General features: G+C 50.3%; 2 protein-coding genes across 2 annotated transcripts in view; both read right to left on the bottom strand.

The window, feature by feature from the left end:
- The window catches only part of PSRC1 (proline and serine rich coiled-coil 1), an 8,608-nt gene extending 7,442 nt beyond the window's left edge, over nucleotides 1–1,166 (bottom strand). The window contains exon 1 of the mRNA XM_024742092.1: nucleotides 1,130–1,166. Within this exon, the coding sequence (XP_024597860.1) occupies nucleotides 1,130–1,148 (19 nt within the window). The 5' untranslated portion in view covers nucleotides 1,149–1,166. The remainder of the gene's footprint in view (nucleotides 1–1,129) is intronic.
- A 644-nt stretch (nucleotides 1,167–1,810) lies between these two features.
- Nucleotides 1,811–12,562, bottom strand: MYBPHL (myosin binding protein H like). Its single transcript, XM_024742101.1, is given in 9 exon segments — nucleotides 1,811–2,244; nucleotides 2,581–2,717; nucleotides 2,819–2,978; nucleotides 3,117–3,160; nucleotides 3,163–3,241; nucleotides 3,435–3,656; nucleotides 4,210–4,298; nucleotides 12,419–12,532; nucleotides 12,535–12,562. Coding segments are annotated over 9 exon segments (1,143 nt in total). The 3' UTR covers nucleotides 1,811–1,974.
- Between the last annotated feature and the right edge of the window lie 1,254 nt (nucleotides 12,563–13,816).

The following is a 13,816-nucleotide window of genomic DNA, read 5'->3' as shown; positions in this document are numbered from 1 at the left end:
CCTGGGGGGCCCTTTTTTTTTTTTTTGTTTTTTTTTTTTTTTTTTTTTTTTTTTTTTTGTACACGGGCCTCTCACTGTTGTGGCCTCTCCCGTTGCGAAGCACAGGCTCCGGACGCGCAGGCTCAGGCTCAGCGGCCATAGCTCACAGGCCCGGCCGCTCCGCGGCATGTGGGATCTTCCTGGACCGGGGCATGAACCCGTGTCCCCTGCATTGGCAGGCGGACTCTCAACCACTGTGCCACCAGGGAAGCCCAGAAGCTTGTACTTTTAATGCATCCCTCAAGGTTTTCATTTGCTAAAGATCAGTGAGAGGCTTAAATAAATGGCTTCTGGGATGGAATTAATTCTTGGGTTTCATTGACCAGGAGCTGCAAGTCAGAGGAGATGTTGGGAACCAGTTCTCTTTAATTCTCTCATGAGCTTCCTTTTCACCCCACTCATCAATTTGTATACAACATTTCTGCTGTGAGTGATTTAGAGTCTGAAGGAGTTATCAAATTCTAAATGATGGTCTGAGTTGCCCTTTGCCAGTAACGTGCTGCTTGGGACCACATTCCCCACATGTCCAATTATTGTTGACATGTAATGATAACAGTGGTTTTCTTCTCTTGGAAGGGAAGGAATCCAAAATCTTCAAAGTAAAAAGGAAGCAAACTCATCTGGTTTTCACCATGCTTAAGATACTGAGGTAGAAACACTTAATTGGTAGGAACACCTTCCTCTCTCTTTTTCTGCCATGTGGTGGTGGTGGTGACCTCGGCCATCCTCCACTCCTGATTGTTTTCCTTGACACCTTTTCTTACAGCACCTGCTCACTCCCTCCCACAAAACCCCCTTACAATTAGGTAGATGCTGTCACTCTTCTTCAGAGGGCCGCTAGGTTTAATTCCTGTCATCAACTTGAGGAGTACAGATACATAGAGGATGTGACAAAAGTAGACCTCATCTATGGTAAATTCCCTCCACAGGGATGATAGTATTCACTTACAAGAAAAAAAGTGGTTAAAAGAAAAGTGGTTGCCAGTGAGTGTATGGTTGAAAGGCTCAGGAATATATATCTGTCTCAGACTCAGCAACACTAGCCATAAACATGAAATACTCCATTCAGATCCCCTGTACCTCTCCTTACCTTCCTCAGAGTTGCCCATGTCTGCTTAGCGTGCCTCAATTAGGAGCTGCAAAATTCAGACATCTCTCTGTGTTGACATCTCTCCGTTTTAACATCTCAGCAATCTCTGGGAAACCTTTCAGAGCATCAAGAAGGGATATACTTCCAGGTTTGGGGGGAGTCCATGGTGCTAATTAGGAGGCTATGCGGAGGGAAGAATAGGACATGTAATGGCCCATTCATTCCTGAGTCATGCTGCACATGCTCAGAAAGTGCCCACTGTGTACCAGAAACTGGGCTGGACACTGGGGGACAAGGTGAATAAGATGGTCCCTGCCCTCACGGTGCTCACAGTTTATGGGGAAACAGATCAGTAAATAGATAATTATAAAACAATATTCTAAATGCAATGATGGCAATCTGAGCAAGGGGACAGGAATGGATAAATGAATTAATACTTTAAAAGCAGTAGAGAGGATGTGCAATATTCCCATTTAACCAACTAGAGACGAAAGTCCTCTGGTTTGTTTAAAAGCCCAATAAAAAGCTACAGCTTTCCTGGATTGAGTCAGATTGTATAGTTTAATGAAAAATGATCTGGGTAAGGTCCAGCAGACTTGGCCTCTTTTCCACCATAGTGCCAACTCCTCAATTAACCAGCACTGGAAATCGCAGGTAAACTGATCAATCACCTCCCTGTGCTTTAGGTTTCTCCTTTGCAGAGTGGAAATAGTGATTCTTCCTATATTACAGAATTATGATGGAGAGAAATGAGGAGTGGATGATAAAAGTGGCTCCTAAAATACATCCTGATGATGACAGTGATGAGAAGGCCTGAAGGGGAAGCAACCCGAGCCCTTCTCCATCTAGGCTTGCGTCTCTGCCCTGGACTTTCCCACCTGTGGAGAGAGGAGGTGATTGCACCCTATGGTGCGAATTCTGCCCTTACCTTTCACATCCACCCGACAGTCTACTGACGCCTCCCCCAGGGGGTTAATGGCCTTGCAGGTGTAGATGCCCCCGTCAAAGGGGCCAGGCTTGTGGATTTCTAGGGAGCAGATTCCCAGGTGAGTGAGGGCTCTGTACTTGGGGTTGCCTTGGATATCCATCTTGTTCTTTAGCCAGATGATCTTTGGCTGGAAGATAAAGATGAGGGGGGTGAGTTAGGAGCAGCCAACAGGACTCCAGCCCCCCTGCCAGAGAGATAGCTTTGAATCTTGTGCCCAATTGCCAGCAGGTCATTAAGTGACATCTTCATATATGAGGAACAAACACTAAAAGCAAAACTGGAAACATTATCCACATCAGCCTGTCTTGGACACCAGTGCCCTGAGTGTTCCTACGTAATGTGCTGTGGAACAGGCAGATGATGGTGACGGGAGCAAATGTTTTGGTTAGAATGTTCTTCAACACAGCTAAGGTTAGAGCAGAAGCAGAAAGCAGCACAGCCACCCACAGACCTCCTTGCTCACCTTGGGGGAGGCATGGATGCAGCAGAAGAGCTGGGTGTCACAGCCAATGACTGTAGTGCAGTCTGCCAGAGGCTGGGTGAACTTCGGGGCTTCTGAAAAATCTCACTGGACAAACCCCTCAGTCTTGTAAACAGTAGCTGAGGGGACCAAGAAGGGCCTTGCTGTAGTGCCTGAGAGCCCCATCCGTCTTCAACTCTTTCTCCTTAACTCTTCCCAGCTCCAAGTCTCAGTGCTTTACCTGCTTTCTGGATGTGGGCCGGGTCGGCAGTGACAGAGGCTGTCTGGCTGAGCCCACACTGGTTCTCAGCAAAGACTCGAAATGCATAGGAGTTGCCGACGACGAGGTCGGAGACTGTGCGGCTGGCGCGGTGATAGCGCTCCAGCACCATGAGCCACAGCTGTGGGGCCCCGGAAGATGCCCGGAATGAGACCCCTGTTTTGGCAACTCACTCCACCCCAGCCTACTGCGTGGAACTACCAGAGTCCCATTCCAGAATGTGCTGTTCCTCCCTCCCTCCACCCCAGCTGGGCCTCACCCCAGATTTGGTGTCAGCCTTTTGCACCGCATATCCCAGGAGTGCGTTCCCGTGTCTTGGGGCAGAGTCCACTCCAGGGTAGCGCTGGAGCCCCAGACATCCACCAACTTGATACTGAGGAGAGCCTGGCCTCTTTGAAAGGGCCAAGCATGGCAGCGGGCATGGCACGCCTCACACGCCAGGACATTACCAGGAGGGGCCCCTCCGCTTCTGCTCAGCCACCCCGCCCTTCACCCACCACTGCGTCCCACAGCCCCGCTTCCCCGGCTCTCTGTGCTGATTCCTCTTCAGGCTGGGGTGGGAGCCCCCAAGGACCACGTCGTCTCCCATTCCCCCCACTGTACCGATCACCAGGGTGTCAGTGGTGGCGGTGGCCTCCAGCCCGCCCAGCTGCACATGGAGCTGGTAGTGACCCAAGTCAGCACACTGGGCCTCTCGGATGAAGAGGTTGGAGTCCCGCTCCCCATTCCGCATGCTCACATGACTGGCGTCCAAGGCACAGCCGTCATGCGTGCGCATGGCTTGAGGTTGGGGTTTGCCCTGAGAAATGGGGAGAGGGCTGTGAGCTGCCCCAAGAGGCCTTTTGCCCCTCCCGGCTGCAACAGGGGTCAGATCCACCAGGTCCACGTGGTGACTTGACTCGCAGCTGCAAATTCCTTGAGTGAGAGGTTGGTGGACTGTCCCAGCGGACTTCCATCTCTCAGCAACAGCCTCAGGATCATGGGAAAGGGGGATGGCTTTGAGTCTCCCTGCCTCTGAGAGTCTAGGTCATGGACACTCAGGGCAGCTGGGACTAAAATTAGCTGCCCAAACTCCTGAGAGCCCTCCAAACTGAGAGCTCCCAGACCCCTGCTGACTGAAGGGCATAGATTAGCCTTACATCATCACCTGGGCATGCCCAACCTGACCTGACCCCAACACCCCGCAGGAGTGCTGATGGAAGGGCTGTTTGGCCTCACACTTGGTGACATGCCCCTTCCATTCAAGGCTAGGATGACTGTCCCACTGCTAGCAGGACTCTTGTTTTTTGTTTCCAAATCAAAACCCTGGCCTGGCTCCAGTCATGGACCCAACGTGGGGCTGTCATGATCACCTGGAACGGGATTAGTAGATTCAGAGTGTCTCCAACCTTCCGGACGTAGGTCTGCCTCTGGGCCTGAGGTAGCCAGATCTTGGGGTGCTCTGAGGGATGGAAAGAGAGAGAACGGGGTTGTGAGCCACCCTGGGGGGAAGAGGAGAGTTTAGAGGAAGTAGAAGTGGATGCTGCATCTAGCTGTGCTCCATGGCCAGGTGACCCAGGCAACACTCAGCAAATTAAGCCCTCTCTCGGGGAATGGGAAGATAGCTCCCATTGTCTCACTGGGATTTAGGGATAAGCAACCAGCTGTGGGATCCTGTAGAGAGAGTTAGTCTCAGCAGAAAGAGCACTGAAGCACGAGCCTGACACCTACTTTTAATTGGTAACTCTCCACCATCGACTTTTCATCAACTGAGATTTCTTTTTTGTTTATGCACAGACCAGTCCAGTCCGAGTGGTCTGTCTTTCCACTCCTTTTCTACATTTGTCCTCAACAACACTCCTTTTTTCAAGGCCACTTTCAATGTCAATCCTGACCCCCAAGTGTCCGCCCCGCTCCCCAGTTTGGTGCCAGACCCCGAGGAGAAAGCTTTATATTCTGCAGGCAGAGTCAACACCCTGGCCCCACCAGGACAGCACTGATGTCACTGCAGAGGGAGCTGGCGTCTGGTCCCTTCTCTGCAGGGCTGCCCTGTTCAGGGGCCTGCACAGTGTCTTCCAGTCTGTGGAGGATCACTTTGTACAGTCAGAATCTGGGAAAGATTAGGTCCACTGCTTACTCCCCCTTGATCTTCCAGGCGTGTTCCAGTGAGAAGAGAGATTAGATTATGTTTATTGGCTTCCAGGATGAAGACAGGAGATGCTCAGGAAAGTGCTGAGTGTAAGTTTGGGGAATGACCAGGTGTAAGTTCCTCTCAGGATGCCTCCGGCAGCCTTGGCTGAGGAAGTGCAAACATCCCACCTGGGTTCCTTTCGGCTCCTAGGTGAAATCTACTCCATTTTCCAGGCTTCTGGTGCTACTGCTTCCTCCTTTCTCAGGCAGAGACAGTCCCCCGCTGCTGTAGTCTTACAGGGAGTGTGACAGTCTCAGTCCCCACCAACTCCCCAGCCTCCCCGCTCCTTCATTCCTATCAGTTGGAAGAACTCCACCCCAGCACACAACTGTGGCAAACAGCTTGATAGCGGATTCCAAACTTTTTGATAACACACATTTCCCTGTAAATACATCCCTGAACATTCACCCCAATGTATGTATGTTTACTTACAAATTGAACTGTTTAAAATGTACATTACATAATGCAGAATTTGAATGGTGAAATTGAAAATAAAATAAACGAAGGATCTACAAAGCTCTTCCTACACCTCAGTTTGTAGATCGTTGTTTAGAGACCAGGAACTTCCGTAGTCCGCCCTGATTAGCATCTTGAGATAACTTGGGCTTTGTGGATGAAGATAGACAGAAATATTCAGTGCATGCTGTCCATATTACTTGCCTAGTTTCCTTTTTCACCGTGTGGCTTACGTTTTAATCTGGGTTGTGCTGTCTTAGGCTGCGCCTCACCCCTCTACCCTGATAGAAGTGGGAACTGTGTGGTACAGGGCCTCCAGTGCTGTAAGCGCTGTCCTGCCCGTACAGTGCAGGGCCTGAGGCCTCAGCAAGGACTCAGCTCGGAGCCCAGGCAGCTGAATGACCCTGCTCGGCTGCCCTCTGTTCGACTTTGGCAGTTTGGGTGGAGGCGGGGCATGAAGAACAGAAGAAGTGTTGTGTGATGTGTTCCTTTCCTGTGGCCATCTTGGCAAGCGACCAAGGAGTTGAGAACAGGCGGATATGACTTCACGGTTTTCTGCAAAAAGAGGGCGGCAATTGAAAAGGAGGGTCAAAACCTCATCTTGTTGGGCTTGGTTCCCCACTGCTGAGTGGGGACCTAACCCTTCACGCTTGCCGGGGAGAGGGCTGGGGAGAAGCCGGCTCTGCTGTCTCTTGCGCTGCCTACAGAACCTCTGAGTTAGGAAGGACCTTGGTGAGCACCCAGAGCAAGGAGAAGACTGGAAGGAAAGGGCTGGGAGAGAGAGACAGCTTTGCTGTTGACCTCACAGCCAGTTGTGAAGTCGTGCTGGCACCATCTAGGAACGTGTGTCTGAAGGACCTGTTCTCTGAGCATGACAGCATGTCTGTCCACTTACCTGCCCTTCAGTGTCCACCTGGGACTGGGCACCACAGTCAGGGCTCCTGCAGTGATCTTGCCCCTGGAGGAAAGAGGCCAAGAAGGGAAGGCAGGGGGCCACACTCAAGGATTAAAAAGGCTGATGTGAGGAAAGGAACCCAGGCTGTCACGCCTGGAAGAGGTGCCAGTTGAGCCCTGCTCTGCTTACACCTCAGGTAGGAAGGGGGCTTCTATAGGTAGGTGCATGCTGAGGTATATAGTATTTGTTCCCACTTAGTCTTTCCTAGAAAAGTATCTTGGAAAAGGTTAGCATTGTTTCACTTGAACTAAGGAGAAAAATGAAAGAAATAAGTTTATGTGGAACGTAAGCTAAGATGGGGGAATTAGGAGGAGGATGAGCAGAATGGCCCTGAGATCCCGAGGGGATGCCAGCAGGGGGCAGAGACAGAGGAGAAAGGCTGACAGCCAGGATGGTGGATTCTTCCTCCCTGGAGGGCTCCCGGGCCAGTTCTTTGCTTAGAAGTGGGATTCCCTGACAAGATGGTGAATCAGTAGGGGACAAACTGAGGTTACTATTTAGAATGTTCTAAGTCTGAGGACTAGTAGGCTAGGATTCTGCTCTCAGCAGTCTCCCAGCCCCAGTGGGAGGGCAGAGGATGGGCTTAAGGCTAAAGCCGCTGACAAACTATGGGAGGTGACAGTGTGTGACAGCTCCAGGTGCCTGGGCTGCAGCAAGCTCTTCCCCAGCGCACCCCAGGCCTTGAATCTGCCCAGCAAACAAGAGCAATCTGACCCCTTGCTAAGAGTGTTAATAGGAGGGCTCATCTGGGACATCTCTTTTCACACATCCACAGTCAAGCGAGGTGTTAATTGTACTGACCTTGGAGAAACATGGCTTTCCCTGACGCCCAAGGTCTTTCTCCTCCTCATATGCCAGAAGGGATGTGAACCAAAGGCTACAGCCCTAAAGCAGAACCTCGGGTTTCTAAGACCAGGTCTGAGACAGCTGCAGTTTGTCTATGAGATTTTCTCCCTTCATAGAGTCTCAGGTAAAAGACATTTTGAAAAGTCCTTTGAGAGCCCTTGGCTTCTGAGCTGTGTTGCTCTCAGCACTGAATTTCTCTCAGACAGAATACTGTCTTAAAAAGGAGTGGAGAGGAAACTACTTAAAGTCCAGAGATCTCGACTTCTCTTGATTAGAAAACCCTTCCTAATTCTACCGAATTTCATCCTGCTGAGGTTTATGCCCATTTCCTTATTCTCTGCTCATGGGAGATAATTGTTCCCATCCTCTCATAACTTGGTTTCACATGGCTAAAGACTTTCTGCCAGCGATTCTCTAAGGACTGTGTAGTTCAGATTGATGGTATTAATTATGGCCCAGAGAATGAAGGAACAAGATAGACACACTGAAAGAGTGGAGGAGTGTGTGCGTGTGTGAGTGTGCAAGACTGTGAGTTCGTGTGCATGTGTGCACACACATGCACAGGCCTGTGTGAGTGAACGGTTACCAAAAGAGGGCAAATGCACAAGGCAAGCTATGGCTCCCAAAAACCCCCAGAGATTTCCAGGGATCCAAAAAATACCAGCATTTCTTACAGAAACATTAGCAGATGCATAGGGTGTGGACTTGACCTTATCAGAAACTTGTCTGGAGGAGTGTGGTGGGAAAGAAGTGTGGTGACTTCAAAAAAATAAACCTAAAAACCTTGTGAAGGACAAGAGTGTCACTTCCTTGAAGGCCATGAAACTGAGATCAGAAAAAATAAAAGGACATAGAAATGGGCAATACTTCTCTGTATGAGAAGACTCCATCACCCTCTCCCCTTGTGGCAGTCTCCCCCTCATGCTGATGACGGTAGCCCTGGTGCAGTGTCACTTTCTCCAACATTTCTCCAGTCATGATTCCTGCTCATTTCAACACCCAGACTTCCAGTCCCTGCAGGGCCGCTCCCAGCCTTGCCTGCCACTCCTCCAATGAGTTTATCCTCCCCTGCTTCAGCCCATGGTTCCTTTGGTCATTGTCTAGACCAATAACTATAGCCACTATAGAATCTGAATTTCAAGCGTCCCACTCTCTCAGCACCACCTCCATGACAGGGATGGCTAATTGCTCACAACAATTTGTACATATCATCTCTTCCATAGTATAGGGATCTCTGAGAAGGAGCTGCCCCACTTGCTGTATGACAGTGAGACTAGTTCTTGCCAGTGAAATGTGAGTGGAAGTGATGAGAATCACTTCTGAGTCGAGGCTTTTAATGAATGAGTTTTCTATTTCCCGTCTGCTAGCTGCATGCAGGTGATCACGGGGCCCTAAGGCATGGCGGAGCCACAAGATGGAAGAGGCCCGGGTCCCTGAATTAGTGCTGGAGAACTATCTGCTGAGTAGGAACGCTTGCTTTTAGTTGTTTTGCTAGTAAGGAATAAACATCTATTGTATTTGAGCCTTAAATTCTGAGGTCGCATAACCTAATGAACAGTCTCTATCCCTTCAGCTCCCTCCCTCTAAAGCTCCGCCAGCAGTGATCCTTCAGCCCACTGAGACCTCTGATCCATTATCTTCCCACCCCTTCACTCTCTATCACCCCTCCATGTTATCACTTTCTTTCCCACCCAAATTAGATTCCATGGTCATCGTTAGACTCACTCCCTTGCATACCCACTCAAAGCCCTAATCCTTTTCCACTTCCTAGCAATACCCAGCCCCAGTTAAATACACCCCCTCAGTGTCTGCATCCACACAGCCAAACATGACTGGGGAAAAATATTACAAAACTATGCTGACTTTAAATTGATGGCCATTGCCTCCAAATGGACCCTGGCAGATCTGCCAGACTTCCCTAATTCACTCAATCTCCTGTTCTCCTGGGTGACTGTTGTACACCCTCTTCTAAAACTTCCATACCTTCTCCTGAATCCTTATTCTCAGTTGACAATCTTGCTAGTGTCTAAAGCCTGCCTATAGCCTATTCTTAACTCAGCAGCCAGAAAAGTCTTAAAACCTACACCTGATTATGCCAGATCTCACCTAAAACCCTGCGCTGGCTGCCCATCTGTCTCAGGGTTGAACCAGTGTTCACAATGGTCCTGCTACCTCTTTGACCCCAAACCTGCTATTCTCTCCCTCACTCTGCTACAGCCACAGTGGCCCCAATCCATAATGCACACTCCTGCCTCAGGGCCTTTGCACTTACTGTTCTGTCTGTGGAAAACCTTCACTCTCAATATCTGCATGCATTGTTCTCTGGCCTCCTTTAAGTTGCTGCTCAGATGACCTTTTTAACAAGACTTTCACTGAATATCCTGCTTGAAACAGCAAGTACACTTCCCACCCCAGCACTTTATACCCTCCTCTTTCTCTGCTTTACTTTTCAGCATAGCAGTTATCACTTTCTGATATTTTATTTGCCTATTTATTATCTATCTCCTTACATAGAATGTAATCTCCACAAGGGAAGTTATTTTTGCCTATTTTGTGCATTTTTGTAACACTGCCTGGCACATAATAGACACAAAGTAAATATTTTTAGAAGGAAGAAAGAGGATAATAAGGGACAGTGGGAGGGTGGGAGGGAGGAAGGAAGGATGGTCACTTCAAGGCTAGGGATTCAGCTTCCCAAGCCTGGAAGACACAGAACAGTCCAGACTGAAAGAGGACACAGGGTCAGTTGGAAGCAATCGAGCTGAGATCAGCAGACGGGCCCTCCTACTGGGTCTCAGAGTCCCATCTTCTCCGTGTCAGGGTGCAGTCTGTCCCATATCTCTCACTCTTTCGAAAGCTCTCCTCTGGCCCCTGCCCAGCGTTGCCTCCAGGACACAGTGCCTCTGTGCAGTGCTGAGAGTGACAGAGGATGGTTTCCCAATGCCAAACACCTACTTCTGCTTCTTTAGCCATGGAGCAGTCTTTCTTGACTAAAAGCTCAGTGTCGGCCAGTTGCAGTTCATTTTAATGTCACAAACATTTTGACGCCTGCTCTATTTCATGTGTACTCACATGCTAGCCACTGTGCCCTTCTATGTCCCATAGAGCTCCCCATAAGGAAGAGGGGGCGTTAAGAGGAAGGAAAAGTCCTTGGTGCTCACAGGGAACTTGGGGGCCATCTAGTCCAGCACCATAGCACCCCCCTGAAGACCTCTGGCTAGGCTTCAGTGATGCTATGAACTCCCTGAACTTTGTTGAGTATTTTTCTTGGAGCAAGAATCCACAGCTTTCATCAGATTTTCCTAGGGATCCATATCCACCAAAGGGTTAAGAACTCTGATTTAGTTCAACCTCTCAATTTACAGATGAGAAAATAGAAGCCCAGAGGGGTGGATTGACTTGCCTTGGGTCACAGGACAGAGCTAGGGTTTGAACTCACGTCTTCTTTTCCCAACCGGATAACAGATGCAAACACTTTGCACAATGTCACAAGGAGTCCTTGCTGCTAGTGACCTCTGGCATGTAGGTGGGTTGAGTCGCTGGGTGCTGGTGGCCCTGAGGCCACACACAAGATCAGGGCCCTTAAGGCCACACCTGGGGGCTGTGGCCAGGGGCTGTCAGGAGGGAGGAGTGTGGGAGGGATGAGCACCCTCCCCCAGGGTTTTGTGGAGACCAGTGGTCAGAGAGTCAGCAGTCCTGGCTCTCATTCTCCCTCTGCCTGTGACTTATTCCCTGGGCCTTTTGGGGAAGAAACTGATTTTCTGCCTCAAGACCATTCCAGCCTAGTATGTTCCCAATAACTTCTGCTCTCTTTACCTGTTTTTCAGTGGGGCAAACTCGGTCGGCTCTCTGCCTCTGACATACAAATAGCTTCTGAAGACCCAGCATCTTCCATCAGGATGATAAGAGGCAGCAAACTTTCCCTCCACAGCCCTATTTGCAGGGAGAATTCAGTCTTTATCCCTGACTTGGAAATAATTTATTATCTATTCATATCTTTGTTTGGCCTCTTCCAAGGCACTCTGGATTATCTCAACAATCCTTTCGACTACCTTACCAGGTCGATACTATTACTCACCATTTTACAGAGAGGAAATTGAAACTGAGAAGTCAATTGACTTGGCCAAGGTCACGGAGCTGCTGGAGGTGGCCCTGGGAATTGAATCTAGATGATGTCTTCTTTTCTTACCTCTCCTTACCCAGGGATTCCACGGTGTCTCGTTTGTGGTCTTTGCATCCTCTGCACTCAAGGCTCCAAGGGGCCAGAAGTGGGGACTTTGCGCAGGGAACTGTCTTAAATGTTTCGTGCAGCCCCTGTAGTTGCTTCCGCCGATTACCTCGCAGGAGAGGGGAAGAGCCAGGCTCCCGTCTTCCACTTCTGTCAGCTGAGCCAGGTGCAGTGGGAGCCACCCAGGGTAAATGTCACAGAGCTGTTAGCTACAAAGGCCTCAGCCAGGGGCAGTCTGGGGGGTGGGCAGCAGGGCTGCTGGCAGGGAACTCTGGGGCTGGAAGGGGCACCCACCACCTCCTAGTTCAAAAATGCCTTTATGCTGAGAGGCTCACAGAGACCACAGAGAGGGAGCCAAATTCTTCTTCCGGACGGTCTCTGCTTCCGTGGAGCTCAGGCTCAAAGAGGCTAGGGTTTCCCGTGGGAGCCAGTGGAGATATTGGGGTAGGTGGAGGACCCACGGCTCTACCAAGGGCGAGGCGGAGCGTCACATACTGTTCACCACTTAGCCTCCCGGTGGCTCTAAGCTTTTTGTTTCTTTCTTCTCCAAATCCAGATGGACACCATCTCACCCCTCATTCCCTTCCTGACTGGCGTTGGTATATCAGGTCCCTGTGACAGACATATTTTAAAGGTAAAAATAAAAACCTATCATTATTAGTCACTGTAAATTGCCACAAACATCATTCACTGACTTTTCGGGTAAAAAGCAAAGACCCAGCAGAGACATTTGAGCAGCAAGCTAGAATCCACCAAGGAAGGGGGTGGGGGCTCCAATGGATGCTCCCCCATCCTAAGTACCAATCCCACGAAACCATTTAGATCTGCAAAACCTATGGAGGTGCAGTCAGGGCGGTAGTGCATCCTCCCAACTCCCACCGCTCACTCCCCATCCCCATGGATCACCTTCTGTGGGGGGCAGGAGCTGGGGAATGGGGCTGATGGCCCCCCACCGAGGTGAAGCCTGGGCTCCGTCAGCATCGGCTAGGCTGGCTTCTTTCACCTTCAGCGTGGATCCAAGCCCACCTCCAGAGCTGTGGCTGCCTCCATGCTGGGCCACCCCAAGGCTGGGCTCCAGAGGAAGATTTTCACTGTTGGTGGCGAGGGAGGGGCTGAGCACCTGCTCTCCAGCCCGGCCTCCCCAGGCTCCCAGCCACAGGGTTATGTAACAGGGCTGGCCTGTTCCCACCCAGCTACTCCCAGACGGCTGAAGCAGGGGCTAGGGGAAGAGCGGGGAGCAGACTGCAGCCCAGAAGAGCTGAAGGAGGAGGACCCGGTAGTCCTGTTATCTTGGGAAAGAGAACCGACACCTCTCTTACAGCACCAGAGAGGGAGGAGAACGCTTGAGCTTCAAACAGCCCCTCCCCACCCAGACCATCCGAATGGGGCCTCTGGCTTCTGGCAGGATTGGGTGACATATCGGCTCCTGACCTCCAGCTCATCCAAGGGTGTCCAGGTCCAAGGAAGGGGCCCCAGGATTAGCTGATTCACAGGCACACCTTTAGGTGGTCTCTCCCTCTCTGCTCCCACATTCGCTGAGTTGTAAAGTCTCGCCAGCTCGGCCTTTATGGGGGCGGCCCCATCCTCTCCACTCCCCCTGTGGCAGTGCAGGGCAGGGTCTGCACCCTGGAGCCAGACCACCCCCCCCACCCCGGCTCACTTTGGCTCCATCACCAATTGGCTGTGTGACTTGTAACCACACATCACAGTCTCTCTCAGGTCTGTTTCCTCATCTGTGAAGTGGAGATAACAGCCATAGGGTTTCTGTGAGGATTCAAAGGGGTAATCTGGGTAAAGTGCTTAGCAGAGTGTAGCCGACTAAGTGCTCGATAGATGTAAGCTATTTTTAGGTTGGGTCAGCACTTGTCCCTTTCAAAGCTCCCTTGCCTATGAGATAAAGTACAAATTAAGTGAGACGCAGCAGTGATGGAGGGGAGAGCCAGGAGCATAAGGTTAGAGGACTTGAGTGTGACTCTGGGCTCTACTACTCACTCATTTGCTAGGTGACCCTGGGAAAATCACTTACTCTGAACCTCAGGTCCCTGGTCCATGAAACAAGGGATGATGATGCCACAACTGTGTTGAAGATAAAATGGTACAAGTATATGAAAGTGGCCAGAGCACAGTAGGTGTTACATACCAATGGTCCTATGTGATTTCTAGGCTCACCAGACCATCATTTATATGTTCCATGCACTCCATCCAATCAATCTGGTTTCCTATTATACTCTTTCTCATCTCCAGAAGCTGGCATCCCCTCTGTGAATATATATATATATATATATTTTTTTTCTTTAAGTAGAC

The sequence above is a fragment of the Neophocaena asiaeorientalis genome, unplaced genomic scaffold (assembly GCF_003031525.2).
Source record: "Neophocaena asiaeorientalis asiaeorientalis breed wild unplaced genomic scaffold, Neophocaena_asiaeorientalis_V1.1 scaffold35, whole genome shotgun sequence".
In the NCBI taxonomy this organism is placed as follows: Eukaryota; Metazoa; Chordata; class Mammalia; order Artiodactyla; family Phocoenidae; genus Neophocaena; species Neophocaena asiaeorientalis.
The sequence above is the reverse complement of the archived record's forward strand: the minus strand, read 5'-3'. Positions and strand labels throughout refer to the sequence as shown.